General features: G+C 42.6%; 1 protein-coding gene across 4 annotated transcripts in view; it reads left to right on the top strand.

Moving 5' to 3' along the window:
- Positions 1-1,053: 1,053 nt before the first annotated feature.
- PTPDC1 (protein tyrosine phosphatase domain containing 1) overlaps positions 1,054-14,265 on the top strand; it is a 17,165-nt gene continuing 3,953 nt past the window's right edge. Inside the window, exons 1-7 of one of the 4 annotated variants that reach the window (XM_015874793.2) lie at positions 1,054-1,136; positions 8,394-8,486; positions 11,084-11,255; positions 11,862-11,942; positions 12,089-12,207; positions 13,034-13,171; positions 13,698-14,265. The exon at positions 13,698-14,265 is cut by the window's right edge and continues 652 nt beyond it. In XM_015874793.2, the coding sequence (XP_015730279.1) occupies positions 8,402-8,486; positions 11,084-11,255; positions 11,862-11,942; positions 12,089-12,207; positions 13,034-13,171; positions 13,698-14,265 (1,163 nt within the window). In that variant the 5' untranslated portion in view covers positions 1,054-1,136; positions 8,394-8,401. Of the gene's footprint in view, positions 1,137-8,393; positions 8,487-8,512; positions 10,603-11,083; positions 11,256-11,861; positions 11,943-12,088; positions 12,208-13,033; positions 13,172-13,697 lie in introns of those variants that run through there. The other 3 variants (XM_015874792.2, XM_015874790.2, XM_015874791.2) reach the window with 3 other exon arrangements.

The raw sequence follows: 14,265 nt of genomic DNA, 5'->3' as shown, positions 1-14,265 counted from the left end.
ATGCCTAACCATGCTTGCTGAGGGTGAGGCATGGTTTAGAAATGCAGATGAAATAAGAATGTTGCCCAGCTTTTTCACAAATTGCATTTCCTTCAACACAATTAGTTATATACAGCCATGTCAACTGCAAAGGTAGAATCCATCCTGTTTGCAAAAACCAGCATTCCACATCAAAATTCCACGTAGGGAAAAGAAAACCTAACTGGGGTAGCCATTAAACCCCAGCTGATATCCTCTGCATGGATTTATGTCATCAGTTTCAACACCAGAAAATCATAGTGGGATACTAGGATACTTAAAGGCCTGCGATGAACACAAACAGGAAAAAATTCTCCTAACATGCTTCCATTTGTGATTGGAAAAGATCTTAAGAAACAGACAAGAAATAAATCCTGTCCCTTAAGCACTTAAATAGACACACGAGCAGCAGCAGCCCAGATGCACGCTGTTAATTTGCCACAAGGTGGCATGTGCTGATCTACAATAAGTCTCAGCCAGGTAAGGTTTCCAAGATCCAAACATCAGGACTTAGATCTGGGAAAGGTGGGTTCAGCCTTATGGAGTTACTCTGCAGGTGTCCTCTTTGAATTCAGCCTTACAGAATCTCACTACGTACCCAGAAATTCAGCCTACTGATGTGGCTTCATTGTTTCTTCTGCTGTATAGCAGAACAGCCTCACAACACAATGTATAACAATGTATAATGCTACATCCACAACGATTCACAACACCTAGAAGCTATCGCAGCTTTGCAAGCAAGAACTAACTTCATAATACAACAACCCAAGAGCTGTATTTCTAAACATACACTACTACAAAATAGTGTTTACTTCTTCGAGTCATAAGCAATTTCTCCTCTCACCCAACCTTGCTACTGACGCAGCCAGGGAAGCCACCCCCAGGACGCTCTCATTTCCCGACCTACGGGAAGGAAGCAACCGGCTTCCAACGTCTCCCATCCCGCAGGCTGGCAGGGAAGCATCAAACAGACGTTAAACCGCATCCCAACCTCCCCCCATCCTCGCTGCCGTCCCAAGGCACAACACATCCATACCCCGCTCCACCGCATGCGCGCTGCCCGGCTCCGCCTTCCCCATGCCGGGTGGCGGCGGAGCGGCGGCGGAGCGTTGGTGCAGGTGGGTTCGGTGCCCCCGGCCCTATATGTGGCCGCCCAGCTGTGCCGTCCCTACGCTGTGATAGCGGGGCTGCTCAGCGGGTGATGCTTAAACCCGGCCGGAGGTGGCGGTGCCCGGGGCAGCTCGGGGCGGGGCGGGGGGAGGTCTGTTTTTGGGGTAATGGAGCCCGAAAGGATGCACGCAGCAGAGCTGATGCTGGCGTTTGCAATGACGTATTGCTTGAAACGTCCGTCCCTCTGCTGTTGACATGGGAGGTTTGTGTGTAAAACATACAGAGCCACACGTGCGAGGAAACAAAGGCAAAGCGAGTGGTGGAGGCGGTCCTAAGGGCCGTGATGGAAGAACAACGCTCCAGAGATATAATTAGCGGTGTAATCCTCTAATTAGGCGAGGGCTTAAAGGGCAGCACGGGCTGTTTATAAAGAACTGCCTACTTCCTATCTCCTTCCTTTCCTCACCGGTTCGTCTTTCCCACTTTATGTGCTGTTTTTGAGCTTTGTTGTCGTTTCCTCCATAGCTGCTCCATGGCTGCAGGGCCAATGTTTCCTATATGTCATGCAAACATTAAGCGGTGCATTTGGAAAGGTCGGCACAGACTGGCAAAGCCTGTGGCAGCTCTTCAGAAGTTGTATGAAGGAAGGATTTGATTTCCTAGTTCTGCAGCTTTCCAACAACCCGATGTTTGGTGTTTCAGAGGCAGTGCTGCTAACCCAAAGCAGGCAATGACTGGATGAAGGCTTTGCCACTGTGTTGTATGGTCAAAAGATGAGCTGTATCACAACACAGAGCTGAAGTGGGTTGCTATAGCCCAGCTCTCCTCTCCCTTTTCAACCTGTATATCCTTGAAGTTGCAGCTTTTCTTTCATCTCAGAGCCTGTGGCTGAACAAGTGCTTGTAGCCTGTAGGCTGGTGGTCACCTGTTGTGTTGTGAGCTCAATGAATGATCTGTCAGTAATGTGTGATGCAATCCATCAGTATTAGAGCTCTCTGGAATTGAAATCTTCAGTTCTGCCTTTTCCTACCATCTCCCTGTATTTCTGTTGTATTCCATCTTGTCAGTTCTATCCAACAGCGGAACAAAAGAGGAAAGGAATGAATGTAGGAAGTACAGATGACGAATGAGGCTGGGGCTCCTCAGCTGGCTGCTGCTCTGGGATCTCATTAAGCATCTATGCTTAAGTATGTGTCTCACATGAGTAACACTGTTGGTGAAGTCCTATGCTCTTATGATCAGTTTGCAGTGTGATGCTGCATTATGCTTAAGAGTCACCAACCTAAAAGCAAAGCCTGTAAAAAGCCTCTAATAAAATTTCATACTGTTTGTGAATAACACAAAACTAAAAGCAATCCCCGCAGTGTTTTAATGCAAGCTGAAAATGAAGCAACGTTAATTGATTTTTATTACTCAAGAGCAAGAAGAGCAAAAAGCAAAAGATGAAGCTGGAGATGTTCCAAGTCAGCTAGGAATCTAAATACGCTGCTTGTGCTAAATTCAAAGCAACCTTAAAGAAAGTTAAGCTTTAGTAAACTTGAAGGTTTAACTTCACTGCCTGCCCTAATGCAGTTCTACCTAAGGACAGGGGACAGGTGCCTCTGCTAAGCACACTGCTGGGAGGCAGCCAGTGTGATGCTGCAGCAACAAGCTGCCTGCAGCCCAGTGACCCTGCTCTACTTACCTGAAAAGCCTGTTAATGTCTTTTAATGGCCATCACAGTTCAATAGAATTTTCCAGAGGACGCGGGATTCTTATTTTGTTTAAAGAGGAAAATGCCAAACCTGGAGAGAAAGATTGTTAGTTTAGTCACCAGCTTCCCACCTACACTGAGCACTCTTACTTTGAAAATGGCAGATTATTTCAGCCTAATGGCTGACACCCCCAAAAAGTCATCCCCAGCACAAAGCCTCCTCTTGACAACAATGCGATGACTGAGCCTGTTGGAACAAACATGTTTGGCACCCATTCCTGGAACGAGCTCAGCTTTTCAGACCTCTGGGGAAATAATCAATTGTTCAGCTGAACGAGCTGCCATTCCTTCTGAAGAGTACAAGTGTAGGGATGAGAGGCAGCAAGTCACTGGTAACTACAAACCCCCCCAACACAGGTGGGGCCACCAGCCTCCCCATTTAATACCAGCCCAGGCTGCCCAGGGCCCCATCCAACCAGGCCTTGAGCACCTCCAGGGATGGGGTATCCACAACCTCTCTGGGCTGCTGTTCCAGCACCTCAGCACTCTTGTAATAAAGACCTTCCCCCTGATATCCAACCTAAATCTTCCCTCCCTCAACTTAAAACCATTTCCCCTTGTCCTGCTGTTATCTACCCTTTCAAAGAGTTGACTCCCCTCCTGTTTATAGGCTTCCTTTAGGTACTGTAAGGCTGCAGCAAAGTCAACCCTAAGAGCTCAGAGCTGCATTCTGCCTCTGAGGCAGTGATATGTTTTGGTTACTGCCCAGGGTCCACCAGATCACAGACTCTTTAAGCTCCATTTAAGCCCCAAGTACAAAAAAGTGTGATCTTAAGGACTGCTTACTCCTTTTTTTATTCAGGTAGTTGCATTGTTCTTCCTTCTTCAGCCTACAACAATAACAATGCCAATGACTTTTCACTAAGTAATTGGGAGGTATTAATGATAAGCAGTGAGTAAGCACTTAATTAATGCCAGCTTGTTTGTGTTTGGGTTTTTTTTCTTATTAATAAGACACATGGGGAAGCTGTGGAAATAGATGAAATCTTTTTCTCCTCAGATAATGCTGGAGTTGATTTGGTGAAATAGAACATCAAATCTGATTTTATTGAGCTTGTTTTATTACTTCAGTCAGGCTTGAATGAGTTAAATCAAGTCTGTTCTTTTTTAGCAGAATCCTTTGCATTCAGGATAACTTATTCTTGCTATGCTTTTAGGATGTTAATGCAGTGAATCTGCACTCAGTGTATGTATGCTTTAATGACAGTCTTTGCTATACTGGATGAAAAATGAAAAAGAAAAAAGTAGACAGGAACAATGAGACGTGAATCTGGTTTTCTTTTCATGGTGTTTTAAAGTTAATGCATCAATTGAACTGCAGTTGATGTGGGCGCATTCCCAGAATGATCTTTGGAGCTGTGCTCTCTTGGCTGGGGCACACAGACCCACACTTCTTGTGGTTGATAGCAAAAGGGGGTGAATGGAAGGGATGGAGCAGGGTGGTATGGAGGGCTCTGTTCTTCGAAGAGCTTGGCGTGGCCTCTTTGCCTCAATCCCTCTGAAATCTAGGTGGACACGGAAAGCAGTTCATGAGATGATTATCTGCATAGCCCGCAAGGCATTCCTCGTACAGTCTTAAGTTAAGAAAAGATAGTTATTGGCTCCTCCCAGATTACCTCCGTGAATCCAATTAACTACAGGAAACACTGCGGCAACATAATTCAGCATCTCTTCTGTAAACGGGATTTCCCTACAGCATATTTCTGGGGGTGGTACTGCGGCAATGAAGGGATCAGCATTCACTCGCTCTTTTTGCAGGGTCACAGGTAAGATGTTAGACTGAAAATCCTGCACTTCTGCTTTAAGACTCACTTATATTTATTACGTTTTTGACTAGTTTAGGTGTAAGCCCTTTTACCTTGTAGAGTTCCATGTTAAATCTTTGCCACTTCCGAATTCCTTCAGTAGCACTCAGCAGCACTGAAGGTATTTCGTTCCTTTGTATGTAGTCTTACGTACAAAAATCTGGCTTAGTAAACATGGTATTCATGATCAAGAATATCAGAGTCACTTGTGTTGTTTGTAGAGCAGTTCCTTTAGTCATTTTCACCCCATCTCCTTTCAACTCCTCAGTAGTAATTACTGGTTGCCAGCCCGTGCAAGGCAGGTTATGATAACTTCTGTTAACTGTTGCGTTAGCACTGAAAGCTGATGTGACTCAGTGAGATGAATCCAGTCATTTGCCCATTTTCAGTTGCTATTCCTGTAAAATAAAGCTGCTAATAGCAAATAGTGAATCACCAGACCAGCACCTACATAACTTCCTAACCAATTGAATCCTTTTGTCTCTTTTGTATGTGAAAGCAGTTATAGTCCTTTGTAAATATAAGGTGTAATGATTGAGTGACGTTCACCTTAAACTAAAACAAATGCTGCTTATGGAAGTAACAAATCAGTTCTGGATGTGTGAGATTGCAGCAGTTCTACAACAGGTGCAGTACTGTTCTGCTGTGTAAATCACATACCTCTAAACTGTATGAAGTTGTGATCAAATTAATACCTCGTCTTCCCTTTGTCCTGTACCAGTGTATTTATTTGCCATTTCCAATTGCTCACGTAGCTCCCAGGTAGTGCTTTTGTTTCACCATTCATAACCACCAAGCTCTTAACCTTGTCATTAATTATAAGCAACCCTTACGTGATCGTATTTTTGCTTTGTCTTGTTAGCTGAGTGGTCTTTAATTACTGAACATCTTCATTAGTGCACTTTACAGAACTTTGCATTTGGGCAATGAAATTTTATCCCATGTAATCTCATATTAATACAGAGATCCTCTTGACTTCTGTGGGACTGCTCCCAGGAGCAAAGCCATTCAAGAAGATAAGTACTTGCAGAACCAGGCCATGGAGTAAATGTTACCTGAGGGCTTAGGTGCTAACCTACCATGGCCCCTACCTGCAGCTGTATTGACTGTGTTCCCTTAGCAGGTTTCCCATTGACTTGTTCCTTGTCTGTGAATGCTGCAAGGGGGGAGAACAACTTACTTTAAAAGCAAGAAAATACTACAAGTGATCTCCACATCTTACATGACAGGAATAAGCAACAGCATTTGCCTCTCTTGTATGAATACAACACATTTACAATGGGAAGATTACCCAAGATTTTTCATGCTAATACATGGAACTGATCTTTTCAATGTGTGGTCTGCGGTCATGTTCTAGGTTACCAAATCCATACAAATCTGGAGAAATGGGCCCTCACTGTTAGTAAACAGCTCCACAGAAATGGGGGGAGGATTACTCTGTGCTGGCAGCTGCACTGCCACCAATGGAATCATTCCAGTTGGGAATGCAAACTCTCCTGTTTGAAAGCATGTTCTGAAGACATCTGTTAAGCAACCATATTATTTGCTAAGGTACAGTAGGAATCTTAGCACTTTGGGGCTTGTTTTCTGGCTGCTGAAACATCAGACATTATTCCCTTCTCTCATTTCATTCTGAAGCAAAAAATCAGCCCAGTAACTGGAAAACACTGATTTCCAGATCCTGTAAACACAGGAAATATTCAGCCTTTGTGGAGGGCAGAGTGACACCTCAGCCAGTTTTGGGCTGTGGAGTAATGGCTGTGATCTTTCTTTCCTCCTTTCTGGGTGGACCAGTCAGTTGCAGGCCCCCATTTCTTACTTGTCCTACTTGCTGCATGGCTTTTTGCTGCTTAACTTGTACCTTCACAAAGGGTTCTTTTATTCCAGAGGCTGCATCACCCCTTAGAAACAAAGTGGGAGCACAGACTGATCTCACCTAAGGAAGCACAGTGTGCCTGTGCTATTTCCTCTGACAGAAATCCACCTGTGATTATATGACACAGCAAGTTGGATGTGACAGCTGTCATCTGTTAGCAAACGCAATAAGTGAATCGGCAGTGCTACCAACTGGCAACAAAATCTGAGACATCCTTTCTGCTAGGAACTGGTTTGCACAGAAGTGAGGAAAAGCCCTCTGAGATACACAGAGAAACACCAAAGCAAGTTCATAATTCATGCCTCTGAGGGGCCTGCTGGAATAACCCCTTAGTGCCTGGTGCCTGACTCCAACAGACCCCCATTTCCCTGGGCAATGTGGTCCTGCCATTTATTTCAGTCAGCCAGCACCACAGATGTTGTTTTTACTCCCATTTCATTGCCTGTGCTGTTTATGCAAGCTTAACAACACTGCTTCCCATGATAAAGAGATGGAACATCAATCACCTAAGACACTGTTCCATTTCTTAAGTTGTGATACCAGGATTAAAAGAGCAGCCTCTTTGCTGTCATGGCAATAGAAAAGCATGGCACAGAGCGGATCTGATTAAGGTGGTGTCATGCCGGCCATGAAGCACGTGACTCAGCTCCCCCAGAGAGCTCGTAAGGAACATGACCTGGAATAACATCTGAGGCTTGATTTTCTCTAGTGTCCATCAGGTGCAGCTGAATAGAAAGTATTTGCCTTTATTCTACATCAAGACTCGTCTTAATGAGCATCCTTCACAATATACATATTCACATAAGGCATGTATCGCTTAGCATCACTAAACTTTCAAAAGACCCCTTGGCTTTCACAGGCAAATGCAATTCTGATCTCTTTGAGGCCACTCATGCAGCAAGTATTAATGGGTTACTCATGTGTATGTGTATGCAGTTCCCACCCTAAGCACCTGTAAGGGATGGGGCTGTACTAGGTGACACTGATGTGGAATAAAGTCCATAAACACTGTTTATAGAAGACTAGTTTCAATTAATCCCTCAACACAGCACTGGATGTTTACCACATTATAATCCTCACTATTATTATTGCAGTAAACCTGTCTCTTAGAACACTGTGACGCTGAATCTTAGTATTGTTTTTGCAGAATTTGGGACAGAAGGTTTATTTAGAAGAGTTTCAATAGTTACAGCACAGACATGCTTTCTTTACTACTGTATCTGCAACTGTTTTACTACTGAGATAAGAGAAGTAAGGTTGTGCACTCAGGATACACAAAGTTGTTTTACCTAAACATCACAGCGACTGATTAATAAGTTCACAATGACAGCTTTCCTTGTATTATCTGTTTTTCAGATGCAATCTGTTCAGCTTGCTTTGTATTATAGGAAGGTATGCTTTCTGCTTAGACAGACTTGTGTTCTGTTTTCTTATTAAAGGAAAATCTTCATAGATGTGATTTCAAACTTGCCAGCATACTAAAACAGAGTGAAGGGAAGAGAACAGAGAAGGCATGTACCTTATACCCAGTTTGGGAGTATCAACTAAAACTATGATTGGTATGGTCAGGAAAAATCCAGCTGTAAGGTACATCATCAGCCAGACTCTGGAGCTGCAATACACAAGTGACTTCTGATTGCTAGGACAAATAGTGGTACTGGTGAGTTTTAAGAGTGCACACCAAAAAGAAAGTAGTAATCTATGCCTGGATGCCCAGATCTTAACCCTTGGATGACTTTGAATCCAGGTGCCAGGTACTGAGCTTTAATTAAGCTTTATGTTGCATTTTTGATCTTGTAGATTGAAAGCAAACATATTACTGTTTCCACAGGTACTGCAATGGCTGCAGGAGTTTTGCTGCAAAATGAACTACCGTACTCTTCATTGCTAGAGAGCAGTGTGTATCTTGCAGATATGAGTTCAGGTAACTATTTTTTCACTTACACTATTTATAAGCTTAAAAACAGCTTAAATCAATTCTAAAAAAGAAGCAATTTTCCATAGGGGAAAAATGGACATGATTCCCAAATTATAAGCATAAAATGGCTATAACAAAAACAAACTGTGTGACTTCCCATTGCCACGATGTGTTAAGATGTCAAACATTTCAGTGACCTTCAAATTGCCAAGTCTCTTACTTAAAGAAATGGCATCATTTCCATGTTCAGAAGCCGCCTGGCTCTCTGAAGGCACAAACAAACCTTCAACAATAAAACCCTCTACAAGAAAACACTGATAGTTTCTGGGTGAGTATTTGCAAATCATGCTGGATTCAGTGGAAAAATAAGGGTGTGCAGCATTTTTGCTTGCTCATCTCTGGCTCCACTATCACTCAATATATACAGGAGAAAAAATCCCAGGAAGAGTTAAGAATTAAATATGAGAAAGCAATGTAATTAACTCAAAAGCATTTTTTGTTTGTTTTCTGGACATAGGCAGCACTTGAAGAGCCTTTTTCATCTCCTTCCCTTCTCTTCAACTGAACACCCAAAATAAAAGCATATTTAAGTATTTCCCTGTCTCCTTATATCGGCTTCATTAGGATAGTCAGATCTTTGAGACAACAGCTAACAGCTTTAACATTCTCCTTTTCACATACAACATCACCAAAGATGTTTCCAGATGCCTGTTTTCTACCCAAGTCCTTACTGTGTCTTTAGTCACTCAGTCCCTGTTCAGTACCTGAAAGAAACAGCAGATTTTTGCCTCATGATTTTGTATCAAAAATGAGCTTTCTCATATGCAATTCCTCTTTAAGGATTACTGTTTCCATAACACAAAAAAAAAAATCAGACTGAATGAAGTATGCATCCTTAGGAAAACATGGTGTGATTTTGTTAATTGACCAATTGGCTGTGGTGAGTTTGCTTCATCTCCCTGTTCTCTCCCCTTTAACACTCAGGCAATTGGATGACTTTAAAAACAACCACGTTTCCATTTTCCACGTAACTTGCTTGAGAATGTTGTGCTTTTGAGATCGCAGTAATTTTTCTGGCCAACTCATTCTCTTTCTTAGCACACTGGCAGCAAAGTGGGAGGCAATTTGCCACCTAATATCTACCTTCAAAAGCCTAAAGCACTCAACTGATGCGTCTTCTCCTCCCTATAATCTGCTTTATCTCACTCTGTAGGGCTAACAGCTCTGGTTAATAAAAGCTGCGCCCTGAAAAATAAAAATAAGCCTTTTGTTTTGAGTAACAAATTGTGTTTGTTAGAAGATATGAATGGTCCAAAGTGAACAGTCTACAATTCATCGCATACTGAGCCATTTCAGTAGGAACACACTAATCCCAATTATTACAGAGCTAATGATGCATTTCGCAGCAGCTCAGCGGAGGGAGAGAGGTGGCTGTGGAATGTAAAACCAGGAGGTGGGGGTGTGTAATGTACTTACAGATTTCTCAGGAAGCAGAGCCTCCAAATACATTTTGATTGTTCCCTTGAATATACTGTTTTGTGTCTAAGTGAGTTCTGAATGTATGTCATTTACGACTAACTAAAATACTCACATTGTTTATGGAAAAATGTTTTGGTTGTTTCCCAGTCCATTTTCACAATTATCTACTTGAAATGCAACTATTTTCATCAGCAGCAGAACACTTTGTCCCAAACAGAATCAATTCATACAGAATGTCGCTGCCACGGGGCTGGCTGGCAGCAGAACCCTCATTGTTTGTCACTATGGAGACAGCTCAGCCCATGCTGACTAGCTGCTCCAGCAGACTGAGGGATGCGCATCTCGCTGCAACTTCAGCTCTGAGCAACTTGGCTTTCAGATCCGTGCCTCCTCGACAGCTGTGCTGGGCTGTCAGTGGGGCCGGTCACCATGCAGGGCTCACCCCGGCGGCGCTCAGCAGTGAGTATTTTTAGCACCTTTTTCCAGGGTCGGAGGCATTCTTCCTCCGATCCCCTTCTTCGCATCATCCAGAGGCGCCGGAGCTCAGTTGTAGAGGTTCTCTCATCATCGACACACCGGGTGATGGTGGCAATATCATCGTTGAGCCCCGAGGAGATGGATGCAACTTTTCCGGAGAAAAAAAGTAAAGTAGTTCTCATTGAGACCTTTGGGCAGTTCTGTTGTTGTTGACTCTGTTAATAAGTTCATCCACTTCTGTTGTATTGCATAAAGTACTATTTTTTTTCCCCCCTGTATTTTATATTTTGCTTGTTGATCCCTTATCTGTGGATTAATGCATGCTTTTCACTGTAACCTAAAACAGAAGCAAACCTTCATACACCTGCCACACGTCTGTGGCTCTTTCTGGTTTCAGGTGACTGTCAGCTGTTCCCCTGCACAGGGTATTGCACGCCGATAGCTTCATCAGAAGAACACATTTGCTGTGACAAACACCAACTTTAGTAATGCAAGCAAATGGGTTTTTCCTCAGAATCCATAGTTATAAATGTATACTGTATATTTATGCTCTTTGTAACTTCGTCATTTAAGGTTGAGCTGATACTTGAAGGGTGGAGATGAACTCGTGAGGCTCTTTAATAAAGGGGTTTTTGCTTCTGTTGTAGGAAGTTCAAGGCGGCCGACAGCAAAATACACCAAAGTGGGGGAGCGCCTTCGCCATGTCATCCCTGGGCACATGCAGTGCTCAATGGCATGCGGTGGTCGTGCGTGCAAGTATGAGAACCCGGCTCGATGGAGTGACCAGGAGCAAGCTATTAAAGGGCTCTACTCTTCTTGGTAGTATGCAGCATTTACTGTCACTAAATGTATCTGGAACCTTTGCATATATTAAAAGAGAAGTCAAACTGACATGAATTCTGATAAAGGTATCTTGCACTACAGGCAGTTCTCACTGAGATTTAAAATGCAAAGGAGCTAAAATGTGTTCATGATAGGATATCAAGTGAAGGAAAAACATTTATCGGAGATGAAATATGTTTGAAAAAAGCATATTCATATACAGCAATACTGATGTGAAGCACTCCTTTAAGTTCTTAACAATCTTCTAACAGTGAATGCTGCTCAGAAGCATAACAGCCTTAAAGGGCCAAACAGGGAGCAGCTCGGATTTCTATTCAAAGGAATTTCTTACTGTGTTAATTGGACTGGCATTCAAACAATTCCAGTAAAGGTTGCTTTGATATGTAATATCTGTATCCACTTAAGAGCATTCACCACTAACTTTTTTGAACAAGAATTTCTAGTACATCAGCAGCACATCTGTCGCATTGAAAATAACACAGCAGCCTTAGCTTGGCAAATTAATTGCCAGGAAATTATTAACATAATTATTCTTATTAATGTGAAAATAGTAAGTATTATTATTATTGTTTAATTCCTCAGGATAACAGATAACATACTGGCTATGGCTCGACCCTCAACAGAATTGATTGAAAAGTACAACATCATTGAACAGTTTGAAAGGTAAGAAAATTTACCCATTATTTATAGCATGTATTACTAATAGAACTCCCAGTCTAATTTTCTCTTTCAACCTATATTTGGATTGTTGGTAAATGTCCTTATTCTCCACTAGGAATAAACACGTATTTCATCTCTTCCTTCCTTAGATGTGGCATAAAAACCATAATTAACCTGCAGCGTCCTGGGGAGCATGCAAGCTGTGGGAATCCGCTGGAGCAAGAAAGTGGCTTCACCTACCTTCCTGAGGCGTTCATGGAGGCTGGCAGTACGCGCACTCCTGCTGCTGGGCCTCATTCATTATTCATTTCAGCTCCAGATATTTTTACTTGAATTTGCATGTCTTAAATAGCTATGTAAGAAACGTTGCACAGGTTAGGGTGTAAGCATCAAGGCCAGGCTCGGTGTGGCTCTCAGCAGCCTGGTCTAGTAGTTGGCAAACTTGCCTGTGACAGAGGGGTTGAAACTGGATGATCATTGAGGTCCTTTTCAACCCAGGCCATTCTGTGATTCTGTGATAAAGCTTGGCAAATACAATCCATGGTGAATAACACATTATCCATGACCCCAAACCTAGTGCTTAGAAGGAAGAAGGGACAACAGCTGGTTAATTTTTTCCTCTCAGTTCCCAAATATCTAATACGTTAATGGTGTTTCAAATTGTGCATTTCATTAGAAGACATTTGTAATGACAGTATTTTTTGTGTTTTCATGCGATGACGTGCGTAAAAGCGCCTCTGTGTAAGAAAAAGCTTTTGCCTGAAGCAGTGCTTTAATTTGTAAAAGGGAAAAATGATGCTTTACTTCTAGATAGCTCAGTAATTTTTGTATGAATCATTCGGTCTTGTTAGATTTTTTGCATTCCAGCTGAACTCGAGTTTGACAATCCAGTGCTAGCTTCATGCATTTACCAAATTGCAATAGCAAGAGTACTCTGACATAGGAAAATAATCTCTTGTAAACAGTATGTAGTCAGACTCCTCAAAAATCTTTATGCAATTTTCTTACTGTCATTTATTATTAGTCATCTCTGCATGTAGAACTGAAAACGTCACCTTCATTAAAGCAAATAACTCTTTCTCTTTTTATTTTAGTTTATTTTTATAATTTTGGATGGAAGGATTATGGAGTGGCATCTCTTACTACTATACTTGATATGGTAAAAGTCATGGCTTTTGCGCTGCAGGAAGGGAGAGTGGCTGTTCACTGTCATGCAGGACTTGGACGGACAGGTATGTGTGTTCTGCTGCATGATAACAACCGCCTTTCTGAAGATGCAGAACACTTTCTGTTCATAAATGATTAAAAGATTAAATTCACTGCAAGATGTACATCTACAAAGTTATTGAAATATTAAATCAGTGGAAATGCTCTGTCAGTAGCTGGAAGAGATCAGATTTAGTATGTAAAAACAGCAACCTGCAAAATTTCAGTGCAGTAATTTCCTGCTGCATTCAATGGGACATCTTCCTTTTGCTGGGAAAAAAATGTCACCTAAAATTTCATGCACTCCTTGCTTTTTCAACACCCATTTGCCTAAGTCCTTCCTGTAGAAGCCTCCACTGCTCTCACTCAAAGTGTAGTGAGAATGGATTTACTGTCTTAGGGTCCAACAAAAGCAACTAACCCCACAGCATCATACAGTAGTGGGCACAAAGCTTGTATCTTCACCTATATTCATTTTCATCCCATAGTTCTTCTGAATAATTGTTTTAGTTTGAAAATTATTGAACTAATGCTTCTCTTTCTGTGTTCCAGGTGTTCTAGTCGCTTGCTACTTAGTTTTTGCAACAAGAATGACTGCCGATCAAGCCATTCTTTTTGTCAGAGCAAAAAGGCCTAATTCTATTCAGACTAGAGGGCAGTTACTGTGCATCAGAGAATTCACTCAGTTTTTGATTCCTCTCAGAAATGTGTTTGCTTGCTGTGAGCCCAAGGCGCACAGGGTGACGCTGTCCCAGTACCTGACCCGCCAGAGACACCTGCTCCATGGTTATGAGAGCAGGCACCTCAAACATGTGCCAAAACTCATTCACCTGGTGTGCAAGCTGTTGCTAGACTTGGCTGAAAACAGACAGGTGGTAGAGGCAGAACTCTTAGACATAGCAGATCTGTCAGCTGAAATTGAAAAGACTGTCTCCCAGCTGGTGTCGACACAGCTAGATGGGGACCTTGCCAGGCAGGACAGTGACACGTCAGACTCCTCGCACACCCACTCAGCCACTTGTGACACACAGGATTCTCTATTCTCCCTTGCACATGAATGTGATCCTCTTTGGAAAAGGAGGAACGTCGAATGCCTTCAGCCTCTGTCTCATGTGAAGAG

This window comes from Coturnix japonica, chromosome 12 (genome assembly GCF_001577835.2).
Source record: "Coturnix japonica isolate 7356 chromosome 12, Coturnix japonica 2.1, whole genome shotgun sequence".
NCBI lineage: Eukaryota > Metazoa > Chordata > Aves > Galliformes > Phasianidae > Coturnix > Coturnix japonica.
The sequence above is the reverse complement of the archived record's forward strand: the minus strand, read 5'-3'. Positions and strand labels throughout refer to the sequence as shown.